Source organism: Trachemys scripta, chromosome 1, assembly GCF_013100865.1.
Source record: "Trachemys scripta elegans isolate TJP31775 chromosome 1, CAS_Tse_1.0, whole genome shotgun sequence".
Lineage (NCBI taxonomy): Eukaryota > Metazoa > Chordata > Testudines > Emydidae > Trachemys > Trachemys scripta.
Genome location: NC_048298.1, coordinates 208141281 through 208167631, shown reverse-complemented (window position 1 = coordinate 208167631; position 26351 = coordinate 208141281). Strand labels below are relative to the sequence as shown.

The 26351-nt window shown below is 38.5% G+C and overlaps 1 protein-coding gene across 1 annotated transcript in view; it reads left to right on the top strand.

Annotated features, from left to right (window-relative positions):
• Positions 1-25660, top strand: part of SMS (spermine synthase) — a 71956-nt gene extending 46296 nt beyond the window's left edge. Inside the window, exons 7-11 of the mRNA XM_034755297.1 lie at positions 472-561; positions 1671-1785; positions 5138-5217; positions 20404-20519; positions 22599-25660. Coding sequence (XP_034611188.1) covers positions 472-561; positions 1671-1785; positions 5138-5217; positions 20404-20519; positions 22599-22641 — 444 coding nt within the window. The 3' untranslated portion in view covers positions 22642-25660. The remainder of the gene's footprint in view (positions 1-471; positions 562-1670; positions 1786-5137; positions 5218-20403; positions 20520-22598) is intronic.
• The last annotated feature ends 691 nt before the right edge of the window (positions 25661-26351 follow it).

The window sequence follows — 26351 nt, the reverse complement described above, 5'->3', positions numbered from 1 at the left end:
AGACTTCAGGATTTGGTTCTTAATGATGATGGCACATGTGTCTACCGTATCCTCTTTCTCAGATATCAGTTAAAGAAAATGATCCAAAGGTGGCTTCATAAATAAGATTTCAAAGTTCCATTTTCCAGATATGATTTGCTGTTAGTCACTGTACATAGGAAATTTCATTAGCTATAAACCAAAATAATTATCATCATCATTGTACTAAAACATTACGCTTTTAAAATGTATGGTAAATTATGGTGCCAACAGTGCTGGTTGGAAAGAATTTTTTTTTAATATAAATAATATCTTAAACCTCTAATTGAGGTTGGGAATTAATTCCTAAACCTAGATGTTGCAGGAAATTATATTACTATTACTATTCCTCCATAAGTTTGACTGTATCCCTTTGATAAAAGGGAAAAAACCCCCAAAACTTTGGTTAATAAAAGGTGAACAGAATGTAATGCTCCTTAACAAACATCAAACATTGACCAAATGGTGATCGACGGGTGTAAAAAATACATGCGTAAAACATGTGGAGATGTCTTAGACAATCTTAAAGGAGAATGCTATCAGGTAATTTATCTGTTACCTTCATTGCAAGTAACATCTAGATTTAGATCTGGCATGTATTGTTTTGGGAAGTTTTTTGTATGCCATCTGGCTTAACATTTTCTTTTCTACTATTTTAGGTTTAATCCATATCTGCATTTCTGAATCATAGTATATTTTGCACGAGGGTTTAGATTAAAAACACTGATCCATTAATTTTGAAATATTTAACTCTCCATCTCCAAACCCACTCTGCTTTTTTAATATTTACAACTCACACTTGGAATAATAAAGAAACTTTTAGCATAATAATGCATATTGCCATCTCCAAACCTTGTTAGTAGCTGAGTGAAAATAGGTAATATTAATATAAAAATAGAGTATGGTATCTAATATCTCCCAGTATAAACTGTCTGAGAAGTAATGCAAATCATAAACTTAAATCAATGCTAGTGCATCATTCAGAATCTCAGGTATAGTTCACATGATTGGGGGGTTAATTTGGTTTTATCTGTGCCATTATTTGCTTGAAATCTGTTGGCAAATTCTATTCATATGAGTAAATATTCTACACCCCCTCCCCATTGGAAAAAAGAAGAAACAGGGTTACTGAGAAGGGTATGTAACACATCTTGTCTGTCAGAGCAGGTAAACTAGCCCATATCTACTGGATCATAGTTCGGTATCTTAACTGCAAGGTTATTCTTCCTAATGACATATCCTTGAACACTAGCTAGTTTTATTGGAGAAAAACTATCAAAAATTGCATTATATTTTGCGTGTGTCAAGTGCCGTTCATCCAAGGATCTCAAAACTTGCAATTATCTTGTGAGGCTATTAACTACTTCCCCATCTACAAAATTGGGAATAACAGAGGCACAAATGATCTAAGTGGTCACCCAGCAGTGGGTGACAGAGCCGGGAATGGAAATTCTGGTTCGCTGCTGCATCACTCTGCTGCCCCATCCCCCCAGCATTGCCTTCTATATGGAGATATAAAAAGCTAAGATTAGAACCTTATGTTAAAGTCAGGCTTAATTCTGACCCCTTTCCCTATTTTAATTCCTATACATCATATTAGTCTAGTCAGTTTAAGAGGATTTTGATCACTTATTAAAACAATAATTTTTTAGGTTCTAATAGAAGACTGTGTTCCAGTACTGAAGAGGTATGCCAAAGAAGGAAGGATGTTTGATTATGTAATTAATGATCTGACAGCTGTTCCAATCTCCACATCTCCCGAAGAAGGTTAATTCTTTGTTTATACTAACTGTTTTTAACACTTTGCTTTCTTGACAGTTTGCAGCAAAATATTATTTTGGGGGTTAAAATGAGGGGGATTTTTTTACCTTATGTGATGCTTCTTGGGGGTACCCTGGGCTGTGAGGAACTTTGCTGCCGCTTCTGCCCCACCCCCTGCCCCTCCTGGCTTCACCTTGAGGAAACCTTGTCTGTACCTGCCATGGGTCAGCTCCCCAACTCCACAGGCAACACAAGCACACTCGTCTAGGCCTACTCAGCCCTGCTGACATTCTGCAGGTTAGTGAAAGGCACACTCCAACTCCAGAGCATCTGTCTGGATTGCCTAGCTCCGTGGGGCTCTTGGGTCACAACTAGTTCTATCAAAAGCTAAATAGCAGAGTGCAGCGATGGGGTACATCTACACTGCAAAAAAACGCCAAAACAAAACCTGTGGCAGTGAATCTTAGCCTGGGTCATTTGATGCAGGGCTAAAAATAGTGTTGATGTTCCCACTTGGGCTGGAGCTCAGGCTCTCAGACTCCCGCCCTCCCGCTGTGGGTTTCAGAGCCTGAGCTCCAGCCCAAGTGGGAACATCTGCACTGCTATTTTTACCCCTGTAGTGTGAGTCTGAGTCAGTTGATGTGGGCTCTAAGATTCTGCCATGGCTTTTTTCCCCCTGCAGTAGTGTAGACATATATCCACAAGTACGTTGTCCCCCCTCCCCCCCTTTTCTGGATGTTGGTGGTGACAGGGACCTAGTCACTGCACAGCAGTGAAGCCAACTGTACACTTACTAAGAGTTTATTTCAGCCATGTCAGAGTCTCATTCAGGGGGGTGTGGGGTGGTATTCACAGCAGTTTCTATAAGTAACATGCTCTTTTGAGACAAGAGATGTTCTCATAATTAGGAGCACTAGGAAGAAAAGTAAGGGGTGGGGGGAAAAGAGTGCACATGCATGCAGATGGAGAGAAGAATTGTGACGATCAGGACTTCTAAATTTTAGCATTCAGTTCCTGAATTGGGAGAAGGGGGAAGTGAGAAGTACTTTCCTTGCAAATTTTGAAGTAAATGTCATAGCAGGATCTTTATTTTCCCCCACCTCCACTTCTCGAGTTGAATTTAAACAGTGCAGCTAGTTTATAAACTATGGAAGACTTTGGAAACACAAATCTGTTTTTTACAGCTTGCCATAGATTTGTGACCTACAGAACTTGAATGTACATTTTCTTTAATTGGGGTCTTATGAAATTGGGGGACACACTATATTTTATGTTCTCAGGAAGGGAGATATGTTTTATGTTTTTGAAAATAAATATAATAGTGTCGCACTATATTTGAGTTGCTGCTCTAGCATGTACGTTTTTGGAGCATTTTTTGCCCAGATTTCTTTTCTCTTCGGAGCATTTCTTCCCTCTCCTTTCTCCCGCCCCCCAGGAATTTACTTCCTCTCTGGGTGATGGTACAATATAAACTACTGTACTCATACTGTAAGTTTTGGCAATTATTTTATACAGAACCCAGAAGTATGCTGAGCTCTGCTCGAAGATAGCCACTGCCTTAAATAGCACCAAGACTCAGACCTTGATCTTGTAATTTACCCCATCAGGCACATCCCTGAACTCATGCACAATGAACTGCATGATCGGGGCCTATATTTAGCTATGATGCAGTGAATGATTACAGCAATGTCCTTCCTCATTCCAGTGTGAGTGCCACTGAAAATCAGCTCACGCGCCGACTTCGGCACGCGTGCCATAGGTTGCCTACCCCTGCTTTGGAGTAATAATTTTTAGGCTTTTGTATATTAGAATACATTTCTAAAAGGTCAATGTTTAAGCTTCTGATTTTTATTTTTAAAATACTGCTTTTGTTTCATATCAGCCCAGATATCACTTAGAGAAAATTGTGCGAAAGAGGATTTTTATAGATTGTTTAAAAAGCATTTTTTTGAGAATGCAAACATTTGATATGTTTAGATTCAGTGTTACTAGTACCAACTCAGGGCATTTTTCGGCTATATTTGGATTACAGTCCAGATGACTCATTACAGTGAGTAGGGGGATACAGTATGCAGGCAGACTAGGGAAATACCCTTTTGTATTTCCCTAGTCTGTATTTTGTCAGTAATATGGAATAACTGCAAAAGACCCTGCCTTTCAGTGCATATTAGATAAAGATGGGTTGATTTCATAGCACAGCATGAAAAAACTGTCTCCAAACATTCTATAATGGCTCCTGGTCCTAATTCTACTGGTTGTTGTCGTTTTTTTAAACTCCCATGCTGTTGCTTATTCCTTGATTGATATTTTTGGGGGGCAGAGAAATCCAATAGCAGCCCCCAAGCAAGACAGACAAAAAGAAAATATGGAAGGTTGCTGAGCAAGTCTGAAAGTTGAGGTAGTTTTTTTCAAAACAGTTGAGGACTTCAGAATTATTATGTGCTATATCACTATTCTATTAAAATATGGATATGGAACACTTTAGGGAACATAAGATACCTTAACTATGGAGAATAGAATTTTCCTGGCAGAAGACACGGTGTGGATGGAATGGCTAGAAGAAGTTGAAGTCTTATTGTGCTGTATGTTGAAGGACAGCAAGATCTCAATATTTTCATTAGGTGGCGCTATTTTAGATTTCTCTCCAGTAATGCCTTCAAGATGACAGATAACTATTGGCTTGAGTTGCCGATTGCAGTTATGCTTGCGAAACAAGTTAAATCTTCACGAGGGTTAGTTTAATGCCTGCATCCAATGACTTAAAGAATCACCATTACATTCTTTCTCCTGCATATTTTTCTTATTTTCAGGACTCTGGAGCTTTTCATCCTGAACTGCTTACCAATATGCACCTGGCAGTGTGAAAAATTAGAGCTGAGGGGGGGAATGTCACTTACGCATCTAACCTCCATAGTTTAGGATTGCATCCTTGCTTCCTCTGTGCCCTTGGCTGAGTGGAAACTGCATTACCTTATTGGTAATGAAATACTTTTCTATTTGCATTCTGGGCTTAAAAAGTCCAGTTACTGGCATTGAAGACTTGATTTTTTTTTCCCTGAAATTTTCTTTGTTTACCACTTTAGTTTGACTTTAAGCACAGTCAGCTGAATAGTGGGAACTCATGAAAATAAGTGTGGGAATTCACACTACAAGCTATGCAAAGTCTCTCAGAAATTCTAAAAAAACCTGACAAAAATCCCAGGAGCCCAAGTGCTGGTAATCAACACTTTATTTAAACTAATGATAGAGAAAAATAATCATCCTGCTGAAATACTCAGCAGCAGTGCTTAAATATTAGTTATGTAATGCTTAACAAGCCACTAGTACTTGAAGGTTCTAATTCATTCTTTATATCCAGATTCTACGTGGGAGTTTCTACGATTGATTCTTGACCTTTCAATGAAAGTCCTGAAACATGATGGAAAATATTTCACGCAGGTATGACACTGTGATTAAAAGAAATAATTCTACATTCCTTCTCTATATATAGTGACTTACATTTTCAGATCCTGAAAAAATACTGGCTGACTTTTTCTTTAATATATTGCTAGGGATATTTGTATGAAACATGGTCTTTGCTGCTGCTGACTCATTTGTTTCTAGTGGTGCATGTTCTCAGTTGAGGTCATAGTGTATTTGTTTTGACATTTATAAACACTTCTTCAGGAACTAGTTGGCTTGTCACAGAGGATTATGGCTTCAAGTGGTGTTTAAAAAAGCAAGAACTGGTGAATTGTTAAACAAAGAACCATATTCATGCCAGTGGCTCTAGTAATATAAACAAAAGATGAAAACTTATGTTGTCCATAAGGCATGAGTGAGTTGAAAACTGACTTACTGGATGCTGAACCAGCAATAAATGGAGAGTTAATAATAAAGAACACCTCCCCATAGTATGTTTAGATTGCTAGCTCCAACTTCAAGGACCAGATTTGCAAATATAAATTTTTGCCTGGATTTTTCCATCCACAAAATTAGAGGCAACTTTTGAAAATCTGGTCTGATTTTGGCACTTGTAAAAACACTTCAGGTGAAGACAGTGGCAAAACTCTGATTTCCAAGGGCCCATTAATGTTGAAACTTCTGGCCTAATATTTATTAACTTAAAGTTTTTAAAAAATATAAAAGCCCTTTAATATATTAACTGATGTAAAACCACTTCAAGTGTAATTCTAATCAAAATTTCACTGGAAGAGACTTTTTAAATATTGTGATGCTTGCTCGGGGTGCCCCAAACCATAAGCCACTGTTACCCCCCTGCCTCAGCAAGAGAGAGTTTTGCTGGAGCTTAAACTGTGTGTCAGCTCCCTGCCACACCAGTGTGTCCACCTCACCAACAAACTCCTTGAGATTCTGTCAGTTTAACCTAGCTTTGCAGGTAACATTCAGTGAACCCCAGTTCCCGAACCCCCAGGAGAGCGTTCCTCTGCAGTATCCAGCTCTGGATATCACTGGACGTTCACAGAAATCACCAAGTTTACTGCCTCTAAAGAGACAGTGCGTGCACCAGCCTGTTAATTTAGCTGAGGATCCACACTTTAATGCACAGCACGGGGATGATTTTGTGATAAAACCAAAAGTAAGTCTCTTAATAAGAATAGTGATGTAAGTGAGAGTAAGCAAGGATAATAGAAACAGAAAATGGTGACAAAAAAAAAAACACATTTTCCAGTGTCTAAAATTTAACAGATTACAATCTTGGTCTCAGGCAATTTCACTGTTACAGTCAGATCAGTGTCTTTAACCCACGTGGCTGAGGGATCCACCTTTCACAGATTTCTGTGTCCATTAAGTGATGGCTTCTTGCTTCTCTTTATACTTCTCCAAACTCATTGTTTTGTCTCCAGAAACAGGATGACCCCCTGCTGTTCATCCCATCCCCCTGTTGACTCATATGTAAATGGAGCTTCCATTGTTTTGGTTCCTTATTGCCTAATTTACATTAGGGAGAGGGAGATAGCTACCTTCACTCCGGTCTGAGAGAAACCCTTTGTCTGATCAGACTTGAATGCACAATATCAATAAGTATCCATGCTTCCTCACAGTGTTAATACATACATTTCATAATGATATTCATGATCAGTGTGTTGCTGGCTTTCATAAAAGACCTTACTTAATATACATTTATACAGTAACTCCTCACTTAAAGTTGTCCCGGTTAACGTTGTTTCGTTGTTACGTTGCTGATCAATTAGGGAACATGCTCGTTTAAAGTTGCTCAATGTTACCGTATAACGTTGTTTGGCAGCTGCCTGCTTTGTCTACTGCTTGCAGAAAGAGCAGCCTGTTGGAGCTAGCTGGTGGGGGCTTGGAACCAGGGTGGACTGGCAGGCCTCCTATCAGCTTCCTGCTCCCTTAAGTTCCCTGTGCAGCAGCCGCCCAATAGGCTATCAATTGCCGGCAGTTCAGCTGTCCCTCCCCCCACTGCCTTGTGCTGCTCCTGCACTCTGCCTTGAAGCTGCTCCCGGGAACCTCCTGCTTGCTGTGGCGGGATGGAGGGGGGCACTAATATCAAGGTGTCCCCCTCCCCCTGCTTATCCTATCTCCATAGAGCGGGGGGGCGGAGGGACAACAAGACAAGACTCAGGACAAGGGAGGGAGCTTGCAGGCAGCAGCTGCTGTCTCAACTTTCTGATCTAAAAAGGCAATGTGCTTAGAGTGGGGTCAGCATACATAAAGGGGCAATGCACGTCTCTCTCACAGGGTGTGTGTCTCTGTCTGCCATGCTGTCTCCCCTCCCTGCATTCGTGCTGCCTTGTAGAGTGTGAGGCTACATTAACAACAAGGTGTTAACCCTTGAGGGCTCAGCCGAGTGCTAGTTCATCATTTAGCAATAAGGCATTCCCTGGGAAATATCCCACCGTTCCACCTTTTGACTTCACCACCTCAACCAAGCTTCATAATCGTTGTTGTGTACAGTATTAAATTGTTTGCTTAAAACTTATACTGTTTCTATACATATATAATACGTCTTTGTCTGGTGAAAAAAATGTCCCTGGAACCTAGCCCTCCCCGCCATTTACATTAATTCTTATGGGGAAATTGGATTTGCTTAACATCATTTTGCTTAAAGTTGCATTTTTCAGAAACATAACTACAACATTAAGCAAGGAGTTACTGTAGTAAAATAGTATTGTATACAGTATTCAGTTGTTTATTTGGGAGGTTTCAGGCCCCTGTTCTTCCTCTGGGATGTCTGGACTCTGCTTATCACAAATATGTAGTCATAACTGCACATACAGTTTTGTATCATGTTTTAAACATAAAATGTTTGCTGCTATTTTCTGTTCTCCAGCACATGTCTGAACTGTAACTCTTAAGGTATTTTTTCCTCCCTATGAACTCAGCATAACTTGTCTTTTAATGTATCTATCATGCAGGTGTAGTATGTTGAAATATTTGTTTTCACTTAGTACTCTACAATAATTCTTGAATGGCGAACAAGCCCTTTGTTGGTCTATCTGTGAACTTAATGTCTGTCTAAGCTAGGTGTTTGTAAAGGAAATGTCTTTTATGCTAGATTGCAGTGCATAAATGCACAAAAAAATAAGGTTGGCCTACAAAACCTCCACTCACCACCACCACCGCCACTTATTTTGTGTTGGTTTTCATTATTGCCCACTTTAATGTCATCAGAGTTTAACTCATTTCACTTGTATAATATAGTAAAATCAGCCTTCTATAACTGTAAACTTTAAATTGTATCCATGGTTTTAGGTATTCATGAGGAATCTGCCAATTTTAATTATTTTAGTAAAAGTTAACATTACCAACAGTAACCACTGTGGTATTGGAGCCTAGTTTAAGCATATGTTGAAAACTGCAGCGTGTTGAATGCTATGATGTGTTGATAAATGCTGACTCTTTAATTCGTCTCTGTATTGCAGTTTGCCAATCTGTGTGGTTTGGTAGTGGAGGGTTGTTTAGTTTATAGATTCTGTTACATAGTGTTACTCCAATTTGCTATGTCTTAGGCTAGGTCTACACTACCCGCCTGAATCGGCGGGTAGAAATGGACCTCTCGGGGATCGATTTATTGCGTCCCGTCGGGACGCGACAATCGATCCCCGAATCGACGCTCTTACTCCACCAGCGGAGGTGGGATTAAGCGCCGTCGACAGAAAGCCGCAGAAGTCGATTTTGCCGCCGTCCTCAGGGCGGGGTAAGTCGGCTGCGATACGTCTAATTCAGCTACGCTATTCACGTAGCTGAATTTGCGTATCTTAAATCGACTCCCCCCTGTAGTGTAGATGTACCCTTAGACGGCTGTCTGGGTCTGTATGGTGTAGCTTGTATTTACTTAGCAAAATAACTTCATTTTCTCAAAGAAGGCATTTGTAAAAACTGAGATTGCCTTCCCCAGGGAGCTAAAAACTATGGGTAAGCCTAAAAATAATGTATTAAGTGGCACCAGAAAAAGTAATGGTTTATTTGCCCATCTATTCATTCTGGCTTGTTGCGTCTCCCTATGTTACATCTTGGCTTTTTCCGTGATGAGCAGACACTTCGCAGTAGAAACCAAGATGTAATAATGGAGTAGACCTCCTACTTATTACTGGCCAGCTGCCTCACAGTAGCTGACTCTACAGGGCTCCAGCTGGAATCTGCTGTGCTTTGTGCTTTGTGCTGGTGTTTGAACACTGGCTGTAGGGGTCGCCAAGCTTTCAGTACAGTCAGCCTTTCAAGTTGGAAAGTTGTCAGATGAAGGGCTGTCAGTTTAGAATATTGTTTCTTCCCAGTGTCTGGGCAAACTTTCTGCAACAACATAGCTTTATTTACAAACCCAAACCTTCCATCTACTTTGGGGTATGACTTTCTCAATGTCTAGCTTGTGTTACAGACTAATTTTACTTGTTAGCAATGATTTGTACGTATTTCATTGTGCTAAAGTTTACCTTTTTAGTATCTTAATGCTTTTTAAAGCAAATACACTTGGGGGTGGATTGATTTTTTTTTTTTTTTAAATCAGCAAGCTGGAAACCTTAGTTTAAATAATCACCGGTTCTTAATTTTGTTTTGCATATGTACCTTTTTAGTTATTCTCCTAAAGAAAGGTTGATTCTCATGGGATAATAATAATTAAAACATGTTGATTTGCAAACAAATATAGTCTTTTACACTAAATTAGGAACTTCAGGCTAACCAGGTGGGTACACTATATCTGTACATGTTAATTTAAGCAATTATATAGCTTAACATGTGTTTAGGAAGATTCTGTACTCTTATATTTTTTGTGTTAGAAAATGGTGAATGATATATTTCTTATTAACTAGATTCATTTTTTACTTGTGATTTGTGTTTAAGCTGAATTTGGATGGAAATTTGCATTCAATTAAAAAGGCACAACACCAGCATTTAATATTTTTGTTTTTATTAGTTAAAAACTACTTTACATGTGATGGATATAGAAAAAAAAAGTTTATACACACTGATTATACTGTACCACAACTGTATCACTATAAGCTAACAGTACAGTTACATGTATTGCACTACTTTAGGCTCAGCAGACTGCACCTGCAGATACAGTTTTATGTAGTGCAAATGCACATGATGTAGAGCCCAAGGGTATCAATTAGATAGCTCCTTGACAGTAGCTAGGGAAGTTAAAGAAATATCAGCAGTTACTAGCAGGTAAATAAATACAGAAGTGCTAGCGGGAGGGAGGTGTAATAACTGTAGGCCACAGGATGAAAGTCTGAAAGAGTAGTAATTGAGTGTACCTTGATACTGCTTAATGATTTTTATCCTCCACATCTAGCTGTATAATATCCTCCTTTTCCAATATTCTAATTACTGTTCCCAGGTTAATTCAGTCTTTTATGAATTTGTTTATGTGCGGTACATATGTAGTGCTTTGGTTTGTTCTGAAATCAGAACTTGCTGTTTTCCCCTTATTTCTTAGGGTTTTGTGTTTTTTTTTTTTTTGAGAGTATAACATGCATTAAGGGAAACTGGTCACGTGCTACTATTTCTAATTAAATAACTTAAGTTCCAAATTCATGAAAGCTTCACTGGCACACCAACATCCTTGTTTCTGCATGACTGTGTTGAGCAGATAATACATCTGTATACTTCTCATGAGCAAGAGGGCATGAAATAAATGGAACTGTAGGGGTTACTGGCTAGGGGTTTGTCCATCAGTGTTCTTCAGGAAAGTTGTGAAATATATGCAGAGGCAGTCTATTGTTTATCTCTCAGGTCTTCATTGCCAACTGGAGTTGAAAGACTCCAAAGGGAGCTACATCTGGGGCCAGATCCAAAGCCCACTGAAATCAATGGGAGGCTTTCTGTTGATTTCAGTGGGCTTTGGATTAGGTTCTTGCAGAGAAGAATTATCCAGACAAGATGTATGTCTCTTGGAGGGTGCGCGCAATGAAGGTAGTAAAATGGAGTGAGGCTTCATTTGTTTGTCTTTTTTTTCTCTCCTGCAAAATTTGCACGTTATTCTCAACAGAAATTGCATAATAGAGAGGATTGGGGGAAACATTTAGCCAGGTTCTGTGATGTAAGATTTGTTCATTATGCTTTTAAACAAGGTGGGTTTGGTATTTTTCTAGGTTTGGCAGGAGGCTCTGTTGTACCAAGAATACATTATGAAAAGAGGTAGAAATTAGATTGTATCTTACATTCTTTTTACAACTGTGATTTACATAGTTATACTGCCCTCTCAAGATTCTCAAAGTATACTTGTTCTTTCCAAATTTTTCTTCGCATGCATTCCATTCCACAGCTTGATAATTCCTTAGACATTCAGAGACTGAATACAGCAGTGGCTCTCAACCTTTCCAGACCCCTTTCAGGAGTCTGATTTGTCTTGCAAACCCCAAGTTTCACCTCACTTAAAAATTACTTGCTTACAAAATCAGACATAAAAATACAAGTATCACAGCACATTGTCACTGAAAAATTGCTTACGTTCTCATTTTTATCATATAATTATAAATTAATTGGAATGTAAATATTATACTTACATTTCAGTGTATAGAGCAGTATAAACAAGTCCTTGTCTGTATGAAATATTAGTTTGCACTGACTTCATTAGTGCTTTTTATGTATCTTGTTGTAAAACTAGGCAAATATCTAGTGACCTCTGGAAGACCTCTGAGTACCCCCAGGAGTACATGTACCCCGGTTGAGAACCACTGACTTAGAGAATCTCTGAGTATTGTGCAGTATGATCTTGTACCACTAGGTGGAGACAAAAGACTAATATTGGCTAGCAACTTCTCAGCACACCAGAGTCCATGGAAAAGTTTTGTGTGAGAGAATTTTGAAGATTTATTTGTATTAACAAGAGTGCTACGACAGACTTGGCTAGTTGTAGGATTTGTTTTTATATTGTAGATAGTTATGGAAGACAGTTTGAAAAGAGAGGATTAGATTTTTAACATGGCTAATAGTTGTGGTAGTGTAGTAGTAACCATGTGACTTTTTATCTCCGAATATGCTTGACCCATGCGTATAGCACATGAAAACTATTCAGTTTCCTCTCAGTTGTTCAGCTTGCACTCTTGGCTCTTATAACCTCACTCTTTCAGTAGTTCCTCAGGCATCATAGTTCTCCAGCCATACACAAGACCTGAATCTCCAATGCAAAAAATCAAGCCAGCAACTTCTCCCAGCATGTTGTGAGGTGCGGAGAGACCCTGTCAGTCCTTTATATATCATAAAGCAGCAAAAAGGGCCTGAAGACATACTACTGAACACAGTCCCATTGATTTGAATAGGAATGCATGCAGTATTAAGGGTTTAAAGGGTTGGCCCATGGTGTAATTACTGTTTCTTTCATCGTTTCCTCTCCCTGTGAAGCAGAGAAGTGAAGTGATTTGCCAAAGGCTACATGGTGAGGGCTTGATCCTATGAGGGGCTGAGTACCCTCCTCTCTTATTGGAGATAGTGGGAGTTGAGGGTGCTCAGGATCTTGAAGGATAGAACCCTGAGTCATTGACCAATCTTAGAACTTGGGACCTCCTAACTGAGTCCCATATGGTCATTCTTTCCAGACCTCACTAGTTACAACGCTGTTTGGGCCATGTTTCTGTTTCATGCAGGGTAAAATATCCTTTTCCTAAAGGAATAGGGTTGGATTTTCAAAATTGCCTAAGTCAGTCTGTTTTAACCTGTAATCTGTGGATCCTTGGGGGTTCACAGACTATGTGTAAGATTTCCAAAGGGGTCTGCATCTCTATTTGAAAAATTTTAGGGGTCTGCAAATAAAAAAAGGTTAAAAACCACTGGCCTAAGTGACATAGGAGCATAACTCCCACTCCTAAATAACTTATGTGCTTTTGAAGTGCTTTTGAAAATCTCACTCAGAGTTGTCCTAACTGCTTCAAAACTACCTTTTTGCATGCTGTCCAAACCTGTTGGAAGGTTCTCTAACAGCTAATGTATGATGGTTGTTTTGTTATCAGTCATCGGCTGTTTTGTATAACCCAACCATTTTAACTGATAGCCACTATTTTTGATGCCAGATACTTGCCCTGCCAATCTAACCTTCTCAGCCAATAGCTGTCATCTTGAGCCTGTTTATGAAATGAAAACTTCAAAAATATTTTTGTACGGGAACTGCACATCCTTGTCTGGGTCATCTTTCCCGTCCAGATAAAAATGTTCTCGGAATGTTTATGGTGGGTTTTTGTGCATTCCACTAACTACTGTTGTGAGGATCAGATTTCTTCCCCCCGTCGCCATCTGTCATGCTGCTCCTTCCCAACCACTCTCCAATATAATAGAAGTCTGCCCTTGTAGATTCTTCAGACCCGTTGGGCCATTGCCTCATAGCTGCTCTCCTCTGTGTGTGTGTGTGTGTGTGTGTGTGTGTGTGTGTGTGTGTAATTTCTTGTCAGTTCTTTCAAAATACTTCTGACCAACACTACTACTTTTGAGGCATGGTTCCTGTGTGTGTGTGGTCCACACATGGGTATGCATGGAATCTCGCATATGGAATCTCGCACCACACATAAACACTTACTTAGCCAAAATGATTTTCTGTCTTGCTGTAGAATAAATATCTTCTGGCCCTTAGTCACGCTGAAATAAAAGGGAATATGGGCGAATTCAACTGCTTCCTTTGTCCTAGTCCCATGTAAGAAAAGAGCTATTGATATTACCCTTCCTTTTTCCTTCTAGTAGGAAAGCTGGCTGCTACCACACAAAGCATGGTGGTAGTGTGTGCAGTCATGTGGCAGAGGAAAGAAAAAATGTTGCAAGGGATGGGTTTATCTTAAAATATGAAGTGGGGAATTGTTGACACTAATATTGTGTATGTGGTGGGGATTTAACTGGAGCTGGTTGAAGGTTTTTGAGGAGCTTCCTGGAGGCGGGGTGGGGTAGAGTATGGTGCATAAGAAAGGGACAAACTTTTCATGAAAAGTTTTGACCCTCTCTGTATTCGCTATTCATATTGCAATAGTGCTTTGAGGTCAGCCTGGCTGGTTCTTCACTGTGCATATAATAAATGATAGCCTCTGTCCCAAAGAGCTTACGGTCTCTAAAAGGTGAGACAATTTACATTTGGGGAAAGGCATGGACAGTGAAAGGTGTAAGTATTCTAATCCATGTAAGACTGTATGGGGTGTTTAAATCTTACTATATAGAAATATGTAGTCTTTTTATAATGCAAGTAAGCTAACTTAAAATTCCCCATGTCTAATATGCTTGAGAGTTACAAATCCTGGTAGGTACTCTCCTGTTCAGAAAGCTGCAGAGGTATCTCATCGTGGCACCTATAAAGAAAAAGCCAAAACCAAAATAAATTGGGAAAACTTCCCTCAAGACAGTTACAATACAAAATAGAAAAGACTTCTCCAACTCTGTGGTGTGCTGAAAGCTTTTGCTGAACAAAAAGGGGAAAAATTAAGGGCCTGATTCTGATCTCACATATTACTGTATAAAACAGGAGTAATTCCATTAGTCAACCTATTTAAACTGCATTAAATGCAGTATAAGTGAGATGGAATGAAGCCTCTCGCTTTGTCTAATATTGCCCATTACTGGATACAAAATGATGGAAGAAAAAGTGTATTGCTACAGCCTTAAATTGTGTTCCTTAAACCTACACTCATTTTTTAACTATTTCCCCTATCTGACTGAAGATGGTCATTTGTGTATTAGTCTTGATCCCTGTCTGAATAATTTCAGTGGTGCAGGAACGTCTCCTAAATTTGCTCTAACTTGGCATCATAACTGCAACCTAGAAGTAATCTAAGTGAAACTTTTTGCTACAGTTCATTAAACTATTCTGTTTGCCTGTCAACTCTGGTTGCCTGTCAACTGTTAGCGAGGGGGGATGTTTTTGGATAATTTGTTTGATAATTGGAATAACCATATCTAAATTTTCTAGGCAGTGTTTTTTGTTTTGTTTTTGGCTTGTTAAATAAAAGTAGACAACTGCTTTGAAACAAAAGCAATATAAAACCTACATTTCTATATGTCAATTCAAACAGGGTGTTAAAAATACTGTAAAATGGAATGTGTCTGACCACTCTTAGGGCAAGTCTTGATTTGAGGAGTGGGAGTTTGTGGGTTTGACAAAATGTAGAAATTACACACTGAAGTGTTTTGTTCTTTCCTGTAATTTGTTTGCCACATTGGCTATAGTGATTCCTCTGTCGTATATGAAGACAGGAGAAGAGATCGGATACTAAGATGACAGTCTGGGAAACTAGTCTATAGCGATATATATATTTTTTGTGTGTCATTGTGTGCCTTATTGGTCTCACCATTAAACTTCCTCCGTAATGGTGGTATGTTCCATAAATTACCAAGAGCTATTTTCTATTTGTGAATCTTAAATTACACACACAAGCTGTTTTAGTACTCTCATTGAATTTGATGTCAAAACAAAATTATATGGTTGGGAAAGGACAGCTGAACCAAATAACCACTGCAGTCCTCTGGATAATAATAGGTTACTAAACGAGTACTACAGTAGTCTCTTCAGTGTATTGCTTTATACAGTTGTGCTAAGTTAAAGTGCCCAACTCTTACCTTTTATAAATTTCTTCTTTTCCATTTCTTGATACCTATAGTATTCGTAAATCTGTTCAGAAATAAGTATGAAATATTGCAATGTGATGTGTGCAGTCTTGGGCCATGTAATCAAGAGTGTGTTTGTAAATGAAATATCATATCAGTTTTAATGATCACTGTTTTACCCAATTCTCTTTGGCATTCCAGCAAACTGAAAGTGAGCACCTTAAGGGTAAAAGATGACGTTTAAAAAAATACTTTGTAAGACAGAACGCTTTCTTTATTTCATCCATGGAACTTACAGTATAATGCAAAAAGTCAAAGTACAATAAAATAAAAGTGGGATGGCATCTCTCCCTATCTCCCTTCCAAACTTCTCTGAACACTTTCAGATTTGTTTCAAATACACCATAGTGGAGAGGATCCCTGTAATAGTAGGAAGCAAAGTCAAAACAGACAGGTTGAGCTTACTTTCTAGTTATTATCTGGGGCTGCCACATAGAAGAAACAGTTTTGAAAGAAACTGCTCAGCTATACTAGATTAAATATAAGATTTGCTTGGTTCAGTCTGTTCTCATTATGTATGTCTGTTGTTCGGGCTGACTTTTTTGTGTCTGTGTCCAAAAATAAGCTTATATTAACTTAGGGCTATTTTTAACAAATTAGAAGTCGTCTTGGAAGAAGAAGCACAATAGTAAAATTCTCATTGGTGTCTTAAGTAAAGTCTATTCTCAAAAAACAAAACTCTGTAATGCTTTAGCAAAACATATGAATATTGTATGTGAAAGATCATTTGAAAATGCTGTGTTAATTAATTCTGTGTTTTTATCATCAAAGTCATTAAAAGAGCTTGATCCGCTTCAGATGAGAGGACTTTGAGAATACCCAATAAAGGGTGACATTTAAGTCTTTAGAATGAGAACCAGATATATAGCAATGGTAGTATTTCATGTCTTTCCAGTCAGGTACAAATCATGCAAGTAGTCTGGAAGGAAAAAAAGAAGATACCTTAATTTTTTTTAAATCTCGGACTACTCCAAAAGTTTCTCAAAACAGGTGAAAAAAATTGCTTTTGCTTAGGCAGAGTTTGTTACTTTAGGCTTTTCTGCCTTTGTCTCTTTTCCATGCAAATTTAAGATGTAAAGGTCTTCCAGGGTTATGATGGGTAGGTTTTGGGGCATGTAAGGAGAAGGTCATTCTAGAAACTGTGAAGCTGGTGCTGATGGTTGAATTATCCAATTCTTAAAAATGTTTGAAAGATTAGAATACAGCTTAGTGTCTGTTTAATTAAGACTAATGGTCTATTATTATGAGCTCTACAGTAAATAGTGACAATGTTGAGGCTTAGTTCTTCTCAGGAACATGATTTTAGGGACTTTTGCTCAGTCCATATGTCAGTAAGATTTGATTATACTGTTACATATAAGTTCCTTTTTTTTTGTCTTCTATGATAAATGTGACATATCCATTGGAAATTATAAAAGGGTTAAAAAGCTATTGTTGCTACTGAAAGTAGACTTGAAGATCTGTTAGTTCGTGCTTCTAGTGACTGGAGGTCTGCAAAATATAATCTCTTTTCCTGCAACTAAGTTAGGCAGCATTGCCTTTTGTTTAAGTGACAGAGGTAAGTAGCTTTTCTCTCTTAGATGGAAGGTTTTCTGTTCCAGTCCTCATCTAGATAGCTGATAACCATATCTACTTACCTGTGTGGTCCTGGGCTCCCTGTGCCGCACTGCAGAGTCGGCAGAATCCAGACGAGGAGCAAATAAGGGAGTCTGCAACTGTATAGATCACCTGCCATTATGATGGGGGGAGAGGGGGAAGGAATGCAGTAGTGATTCCTTGTGCAGGTCTGCAAATCTGGAGAAAGGATCCATTCCCTTCTTCCGACCCTTCTTGGAGATCTCCAGTACAGGCTCAGAGTGTGTGTGTGTGTGATGTTATTGATTTATATATATTTATTTATATTATATGTTATTTAATTATATATAAATAACATCACACACTCTCTCTCCCTCTCTCCCTACTGGAGATTTCCAAAAAGGATCAGAAGAAGGGGATGGATCCTTTCTCCAGAGTTTCAGACCTGCACCGGAATCACTACTGCATCCTCAGCCACACCACTCCTCCCCCCTCCCATAGTGTGCGTGTGTATATGTATACATATATATAATGCCAGCTCAGGTTTTATTCATTTTTTTTCTCACTTGGACCATCCGGATTTTTTTATTTCATACAAGTCTAAGTCCGATGTAGCTATGTTTGTTCCTTGAAGAAGAAACACCTTTTCAAGTGCCCTCCCATGTTCCCCTTCCCTCCTCCCCCCAAACACACACACACACACACACACACACACACACAGCCCATATTTGTTTTACAGTTTAGTTTATTGCAGCAGGGGTAAAATCTTACTAAGCTGACCCCAAAGATTAGAGATCTCAAATTTACCTTTAGCAAGAATGTGCCAATAAAGATTTCTTGTATTAATCTACTGAGGAGAAAACTGAATAAAACAAAAACCTTGCATTTACCCTCTATGTAACTCATAACAAAAGACCAGCCAAGGCTAACTTCATTTTTTTTTTTTTGGTTTAGTATTCTTAGCATATCAACAGATGACATCTAAAGCAATGTTTAGTGTCTTCCAATTAAGAGTATTTTTGAAGTATAAGATGCACTCAGATACTCTGCTGAATGCTAACATAAGAGTCCAGACGTAAGATTGATTTGAGAAATAAAGGGAGTGTTTTCTAGTGTGGAATAACTAAACATTCTACTTGTAAAGAACCAATAGAACTCTTTGTTATAGACCATTTTCTTAGATGTTCCCTTAAAATAGAACATATGCATGTTGTGAAGGAAATTGTTGATTGTTTGAGACAGTAGAGATCCTGAATTAGTTCCCCAGTTGACTTTTCTCTAACAGGGATGTGCTGAGTGGGACTCCTGGAAACCTTTTGGTAAATCTCTGGCACAACCAAATTTAAATGAAGACTTTCTTGTTTCTGATGGAGTCTTGGGGGCTGCTGAACTATCCCTGTCAGATGACTTATCTCTGGGAGTCATAAAAATGCTTCTGAAGAACCCTTTAAAAATAAATAAAAGGAAAAAACCCTAGAACTTTAGAATGAGCAGATTGCACCAAATGTATGGTGTGTTTGTATCTGTCTCTTGAAGGAGGAAATGCCTCTGCTGAATCTTCATCCCATGTCCCTTCAATGGGTACAAGCCTGGGTTGGACTGTCAATATATGCTCAATATATCTTTCAGGAATAAAATATAAACATTTCCAGCAAATGTCACTGAATAAATTTGTTTATCTAGCAACATTACAGCTTTTCCTAGTTAACGTGATGAGAGAGAGCATGTTTTTGTTTAGCTGGGAAAACAAATGAACTGCAAGTACGTGCTTAAATGGGGAATTGTTATTGGAGCACTTGGTTAAAATATTGGCAGAGCATCTACTGCTTCAAAATTGGTTGTATTGCCTGCAGTTCTAGAATTGGTACCAAAATCCACAAGTGGGATGGCTACCATGGAACAAATGACAAACATTTTTGGTATGGAACTCTTTCTTAGACTTTCAGTTACTACCTAAAATAATAGCCTACACTATGGACTTACCTTCTTTTCCTGAGATGTTCAGAAGGGATTGAACATTATCCCTAATTTTTTCCAAACCAGGTACAGAGAAGTGGCTACATGCCTTCCACTTACCACCCTCTTTACATGGCGACCTCATATCTCACTTTCTCAATTGCCTGTTGAAGAGTATGATTCTTAAACCATGGCTTTTCAGTTTTTCAAGTTAGTCTCATAAAAGGGTGTATACCCCAAGAACTGCCTGGGTGGTTGTTGTGGAGTATGTTACTTGGAATGGAAGAATACGATTTTTAGTTTGTCCTTCTGGGGAGGTGGTGGTGTCTTGGCAATAGTCTTACGAGGGGAAATAATAGCAGGTCATTTAGATTTTACTTTCTTTTGATAAGCAAATAATTGCTAATATCTTTGGAGGGGAGAAAACCACTGTTGGTTGCTTAGATACCAAAAAAAGTATTCTTTGGGAAGCACCTGCATTTCAGTAGCATGACACAAAGGAACTGAAGGTAAGGCAGAAATCCCTCTGCTGAATCTCTGTTGTTTCAACATTGTTTTATGGATGAGTAGATTAAATTGTTAAACGTAGATTGACTCATACAACATAGTCTGGTTAAGATTTTAATTAAGAAAAACCTGACTTATAATGCTTTTTACTAATGTATGGAAGCAATCATAAAGAAAATGATTATGGAGTAGATGCTGTTCATATAAATATCATTAATGTCTGCTGTAATTGGAAGCACTGATGCAGTGAATGCTCCTGCTAATGAGAAGGGAGTCAGACAATCCTCTAGTACTTACAAATTGTGATTGGATAGGTGTCTTTACATGAAAGGGTAAGTGAGATGGAAAAACAAGTTATTCAGACTTCATCTTGCATTTAACGTTGGAAGCACTGTGTATTAAGAAGAGCTCAAACATATCTCGGTAGTGCAGAGCAGCCTAGAATTAATTTATACATGTGTTTGTGCCTATGCACCTATAATTTTTCTTTACTTCATTGTAACTAGGACTTGATATATATTTTTTTTGTTTTTGTCCTCCTCTCAGGGAAACTGTATCAATCTGACTGAAGCCTTGACCCTCTATGAAGAACAGCTCGGCAGGCTTTATTGCCCTGTGGAGTTCTCAAAGGAAACTGTATGTGTACCCTCATACATGGAATTGTATCCTTGACAAATATAAAAGGTTGAGCCTGTATGATTAATAAATCAAACAACCCCAGTTCGTCGGGTTGGAGTGAACTAAATAGTTCTTTTCTTTAAATGAACAAGACAACACTTTTAAATGCCCTAACCTAATCACATTTTATAATTACTAAACAGGAAGTGAACTACTGTAGTAGTGGTTGGGGGGAGGGAACAGCTTAAAAGTGCCATGAAACCACAGCTCCCATTTGATGCCCTTATGAGAGGGGCCCGGCACCTTTCAAAATTGGGCCACTTGTTCCTTAACTCTCCTATAAAGTTGTCAGCTGTGGGGTATACCTCCACAGGATAAACTCATAAACCTGTGGGAATGAAAAATCAAGGAGTCAGGGACTCAGCCAGGATTTTCAAGGCCCAGGACAAGCTGCTCCTCCCTCCCCTCAAGTCTCATCCCTTCAACTTGTCTTTGTCTCTGTCCCTTCACCTTGATGATTATTTCCCCTCCTTGGTCTAAATAGCCACTTCCAGTGGAGAAACAGAGGAAGGAGGGTCAGGAAATGTTTCCTCTGAGCTTCTTGTATGGTTTTTTCCCCCTCTCTCCCATCAAGGGAAGAGGTTTGAGGCATGAAAAGGCTGCCCAAGTTTTCAGCTTGCCAACTATGCATCAATATTCAGATAGCATCTTAAAGCATCTTTAAGACAAATAGAAAAGGCGTAAATGCCATCTCTTTTGGCTTTACCCTTATGATTAACAGCTTTAATGTATTCAGTAGACAATATTTTTCACTGTCTATTATATAGGCCATGCCTTGCTTAATTTAACTCTGTAAATGGTTTGGGTGCATTTTGTATTAAAGACGTTTAAGTGTTTGTTGTGTTGTTTGTGCAGTAGTATTGCAAAATGCTTCTACGTGAACTATGGCAAGAAGTGCTACTGCATTCCTCTGGAGAGTATATTTAAATGTTTCCAGTGAGGTAATTGGCATGAAATGCCACTAAAGCTAATTCTGTTAATTCTGGCTACTAAATAGGCATAATCAGGCTTCAAAGTGAACAGCTCTTATAAAGGTCAAGTTTTCATTCATTCTGTCTGTCAACATGACAAGATAACACCATATATTCAGAAATGCTAATAAGGGCGGCAGGAGTCATGCTGCCTTCAGACTAGCCTCCAGCATGTTTGCAGGATATTACTTTTGTTTGTTTAACTTAGACTTCTGGTATGCATTAATGTTAATAGCATACATTTTATTCTAAAAAAAGGAAAAATAGATATTAAAACTAATAAGTATTCCAGATAAGTTGACATAAGAATGGGAAGGAAATTCCATCTGTACTCTGTTTAAATCACTGTCATCTGTTAGTGCTGCAGAGCAATGCACACTACTCTCATCCTAAAATTTGCCCTAGTCTTCACCTTACCTCCCTCCTTCCCATGCCACAAGGGGGCAAGTAGATTTACACAGAAGTGGATCTAATCTTCCTCATACCCAATGAATATCAGAAAACAGGGTGCTCAAGCAGATCACTTCTCCTTGCCATTCAGGAGGTACGCTGCCTCTTCATATCTTCAGCACAGTAGAAGTGTATTGGTTTTGCTGTATCTGGATTCTTCTGCACTCATGGAGAAGGGACTAGAATCTGCTCCCAGCAGAACAAAATGTTATGCTAACTGCTTCCAGGCCAATGTACAACAAGAAGAAGGAAACATTATGGGGAATACCCAAGATCAAAACCAAGAAAGTGTGATGGCAGTCAAAATAAGAAAGGGACAGAAATGACAGAAACTATAAGTAGAAGTCCTGGCAGTTGTGGAACAAATCTTCTCATATAAATACAGGAAAAATCCATGTCACTAAATTAAAAACATGAGTGTGAGGCAAAAAAGTACTTCACAAAAATGGCATCTAGCCCTAAGTGTCAAAGGGGTCCTACTTCCTGGGATCAAGAAGGAATGGTGGGGATATTACCCATCCTATCTTTCTGAGCTATAATAAACAGGGCTTATTTGGAGATTTATTTCACTTTAGTTCTAAAAGTGCTTCTTTGACAATATACTACACAGTTTGCTTTGTTCCTTGACTTTTTTTTCTTCAGATGGGTTTTCTACGCTATTTGGAAGACAAGAACTGAAGTGTGAAGATCAAGATATTCTAATTGTGTGCTGCATGGAGCATATAGGCTTGCCGCGTGCTGCATATTGGCATCTTGAGCCTTTAAATTATATGCTGTAGATGATCCTGAAAATTAGTCATGCTATTGATTGTGAATTCTTTAAATGTTTTTTATTATTATTTTAATTTAAAAGCAAATGGAAAATGTATATTTTGATGAGGTAGGGTGTTATTTTTGAAAGTCAACATAAAGATGAATTAGCAGCAAAACTATAGCTGCTGAATGCACTGAACCTTTAGAATGTGATCCTTTTTATTTTTTTGTAGATCTTCACAAACTGATTAAAAAAAGACATCTTTAGCATTTCATTCCTGAGGGTGGTCCATGTATTTTTTTTCTCCAGATATTAACTCCCTTATAGATTATGGTGCTTTTAAAGGATGGCGGGTTTCTCTTAAGTGAATACCACAATGCTTCCATTACAGAAAATGTGAAGGGCATAACATTTTTAAAGAATACCCGATGCCCTTAGTTATAAAGGGAAGGAGCTAATTTGAGGTTTCATTTGTTTACGCCTTAGTTTCATTCATCATGCTACTGTAGTCTCTTCAGCAGACAAAGCTCTGACGTGTCACCGTTTAGAATTACTTAGCCCTGTCACATTTATTAGTTTGATTTTAATATGGATTAAGAGTAAGTTATAGAGGCATTTTCAGCACCATAACTTTGAAAATTAAAGCCTATTTTCATTCCCACCAGAATGTGGAATGTTGAAATGTGTAATGAGGCTTCTAGTAGGCAGACGCTCCTTACTTAGCTTTATGGCAGAACATTATGTCCATAGAGAATGAAAGTCGAGTAAAAGGGAAGATGAGAGAAAGTGATTTAGGTCCTTGTGCATTCATATTCTGTGTGTGTTTAGATGTATTCATTTCACTAGGTTAAACTCTGATCATATGGATTCAGGTGTCCACAGTGACACTAATTCAGGATTAGGCCCAAACACTTCCCAGCTCTCCGAGCTCTGGTCAAGTGAAAAAATTCACTGGTAAGTCAAAATTCCAATAGAAGGAAGATTGCATTTTTTTTGTGGGATTTTTTAAAGAAAAAAATTTCTGCCCTTCAATATTTCTGCACATTATCTGAAATTATATTTTTGTAAAAGCTTGCTATTTACCGATTGCCAACTTTATTGTAAGCAGAACATTAAAAAGATTCCACCTCAGAGGAGGTAAGAAGTCTAACCCTTTGGTATGTCTGAGAGAATAAAAAAATTCACTGTCCCTCCCTGAGTATCCAACATCGTGGACCAAAATGAGACTATCTTTAAACACCAGGTTTCCTATGTACTGTAGTTTGAGGCAAAGTGGTTTCCCTCCTCTCCCCCCCCCATTAATAATGAATTCAGATTGTCAAAAAACTAGATCAATTATTACACTCTGAAGAAACAGTACAACTGATGTGTTCTATTATGTGTGTCAAAACTACTAATGAATGTAAGTAGCCTCTGAAGAAATCCCAAATGATATTAGTTAGAACCCTTGCAAAAAAATCTCCTTTGCTCTTCACTTGGTGTATATTTTTATATGTATGGTTATGCTATTAGAGAGACCACTTTTAACTTCGGAAGCTAAGTGAAGTTCTTTGTATTCCCTGTTTTAATCTACCGCTTTAAGTGATTGCAAGCAGCATTACTTATTTCATACACCTGGGGCCAAATCACTCCTTGATTTACAGCCTGTGCAGTCCTATCAACTCTTCAAGAATAGCCTCCTTGTAGGAAAGTGGAAAGAGCCTTCTCCTGGTCCCTAGGCATTCGTGGCAGTGTCACATCCAGAGCACAGAACATCGTAGTGATCATACTGCTAGACCCTGAACAGTTGTAATTGTGCATTTGTGGCTGAAGGTTGAAGTCAGTGGGATTATAGATGGGGTGAAAACTAAGGCCCTGATCCTGCCAAAACACACGTGCTTAACTTCACATGCATGAGTAGTACCGTTTCCTTGGTTGTGATGACTCATGTATGTAATGTTAAGTGTGCATGCATGGATGCATGCAGGATTGAGGTTTAAGATAGCCCGTGTCTTGATGTTTGGAGTGATTCTACCACATACCCCTGCCCCCCCAAGCTTGTGGATTAGAACGTGATCTAATACACTTGATAGGTTTGTAGCACCCAAGACTATTGCTTTGTTTTGCATAGATACATGGAATTAGAGCTGTTTGAAAGTGGAAAGATGCTGTGAAATCAGTCTCTGGAATGTTCAGTCAGGGAGAGGAGTCCTAAATTGGTGGGTGATGGGGAGGTGAGAGGAAGCATTGTTTTGAAAGCTGAACAGTACATATGACAATTTTTCCTCTTATATTGATATTGTGAAAAGAGGGTGGGGAGTGTAACTATTTTGTTTTAGAATGTTTTTATGTAGACTTTCATAAAGTGATAGATGTAGTAGAAAACAGACTGGCAAACACTGAACACTGCTGTTTTTCTCTTTACATTACTACCTTGTTTAAAGCACTGTTGTTCATTATTTATTTGTTATTTCTGTAGTGTAAACTTGAAACAAAATCAGCTTCATGTGAATGTCAGATGAAACTTGCTATAGTTGAACAACACCTTACATTTAAAGCCAGTTGGGACATAGTTACGAGTGCCTCACTACACATGGAAACAGAGACTGAAAAAATGGTTTTTATTCTTTGCACTAAATGCTGCTTCCACCAAGAAATGTGATTAAATATTTAAAAACTTGATTGGTAGTAATTTGACTGTGCTGAAAGAAGACTGCTGGCATTGTATCTACTGCACGAGTGCAGTGCACATGTTAAAATAAAGGTACACTCTTATTATCTGTATGACTGAATTGTTAAATTCACTTGTGGATTCCCATATTCAGTATTAAAGACCATGCAATGGGCTAATGTGGTGACCATCAATGTGTCTCCATTCCTTTCCAATCCCCACCCAATATATATGCACAATATTGTTGAGTTTTGTGTCCTTTTATTGAGACATTAAAGGAGTTTTTCCTGCCTCTCATGATCAGCAATTTAAGTTTTTTTGTTTTTTTTTTACCATCACGCAAGAATGTGCTAGGAACTTTATTGTGGACTATAAAAGAGGTCCCTGCCATGAACAGTTTACAGTAAAATTTCCGGCCTGCCCTGTGATGGGGAAACAAAACAACAGGACTGTGGGAGGACATGGGTTCCAACAATATAATCGTATGGTTACTTGGTATTGACAATGGCAAGTGCAAAACTGCATTTATTTATACATATGTAATGTTAACTCGTAGGAGAAATTGTAGAAGTGACTATTCAGAAGAGATTTAAATGGAAGTTGATGGTTTGTATGTATGCTGGGTTGGCAAAATGGCTTTAGAAGGACATTCCATACATGGGGAGGTATAGAGAAAGATGCTGAGGAAGGGACATCAGAAGGAAAAGAGGCATCAAGAATAGCATAGTTTGTGACACAGCGTAGGAGATAAGGGTAGAGTTAGTATGGAGGGCCTTCTGAAAGAGAGAACAAGTTTGAACCTGCTAACAGGACAATGAGCTAACAATGGGTATTAAAGAGGGGATTCCTCTGGTCAGTGCTAGAAGAAGGCATAATGCTGGATGGATTTTGGTGAGTGGGATCAAGATAACTGGAGAAAAGGAAGTTGTAGATGTCCTGGTGGGTGATTATGACATTGGTGCAGAAAAGAAGAGAGCAGGTTCTAGATACT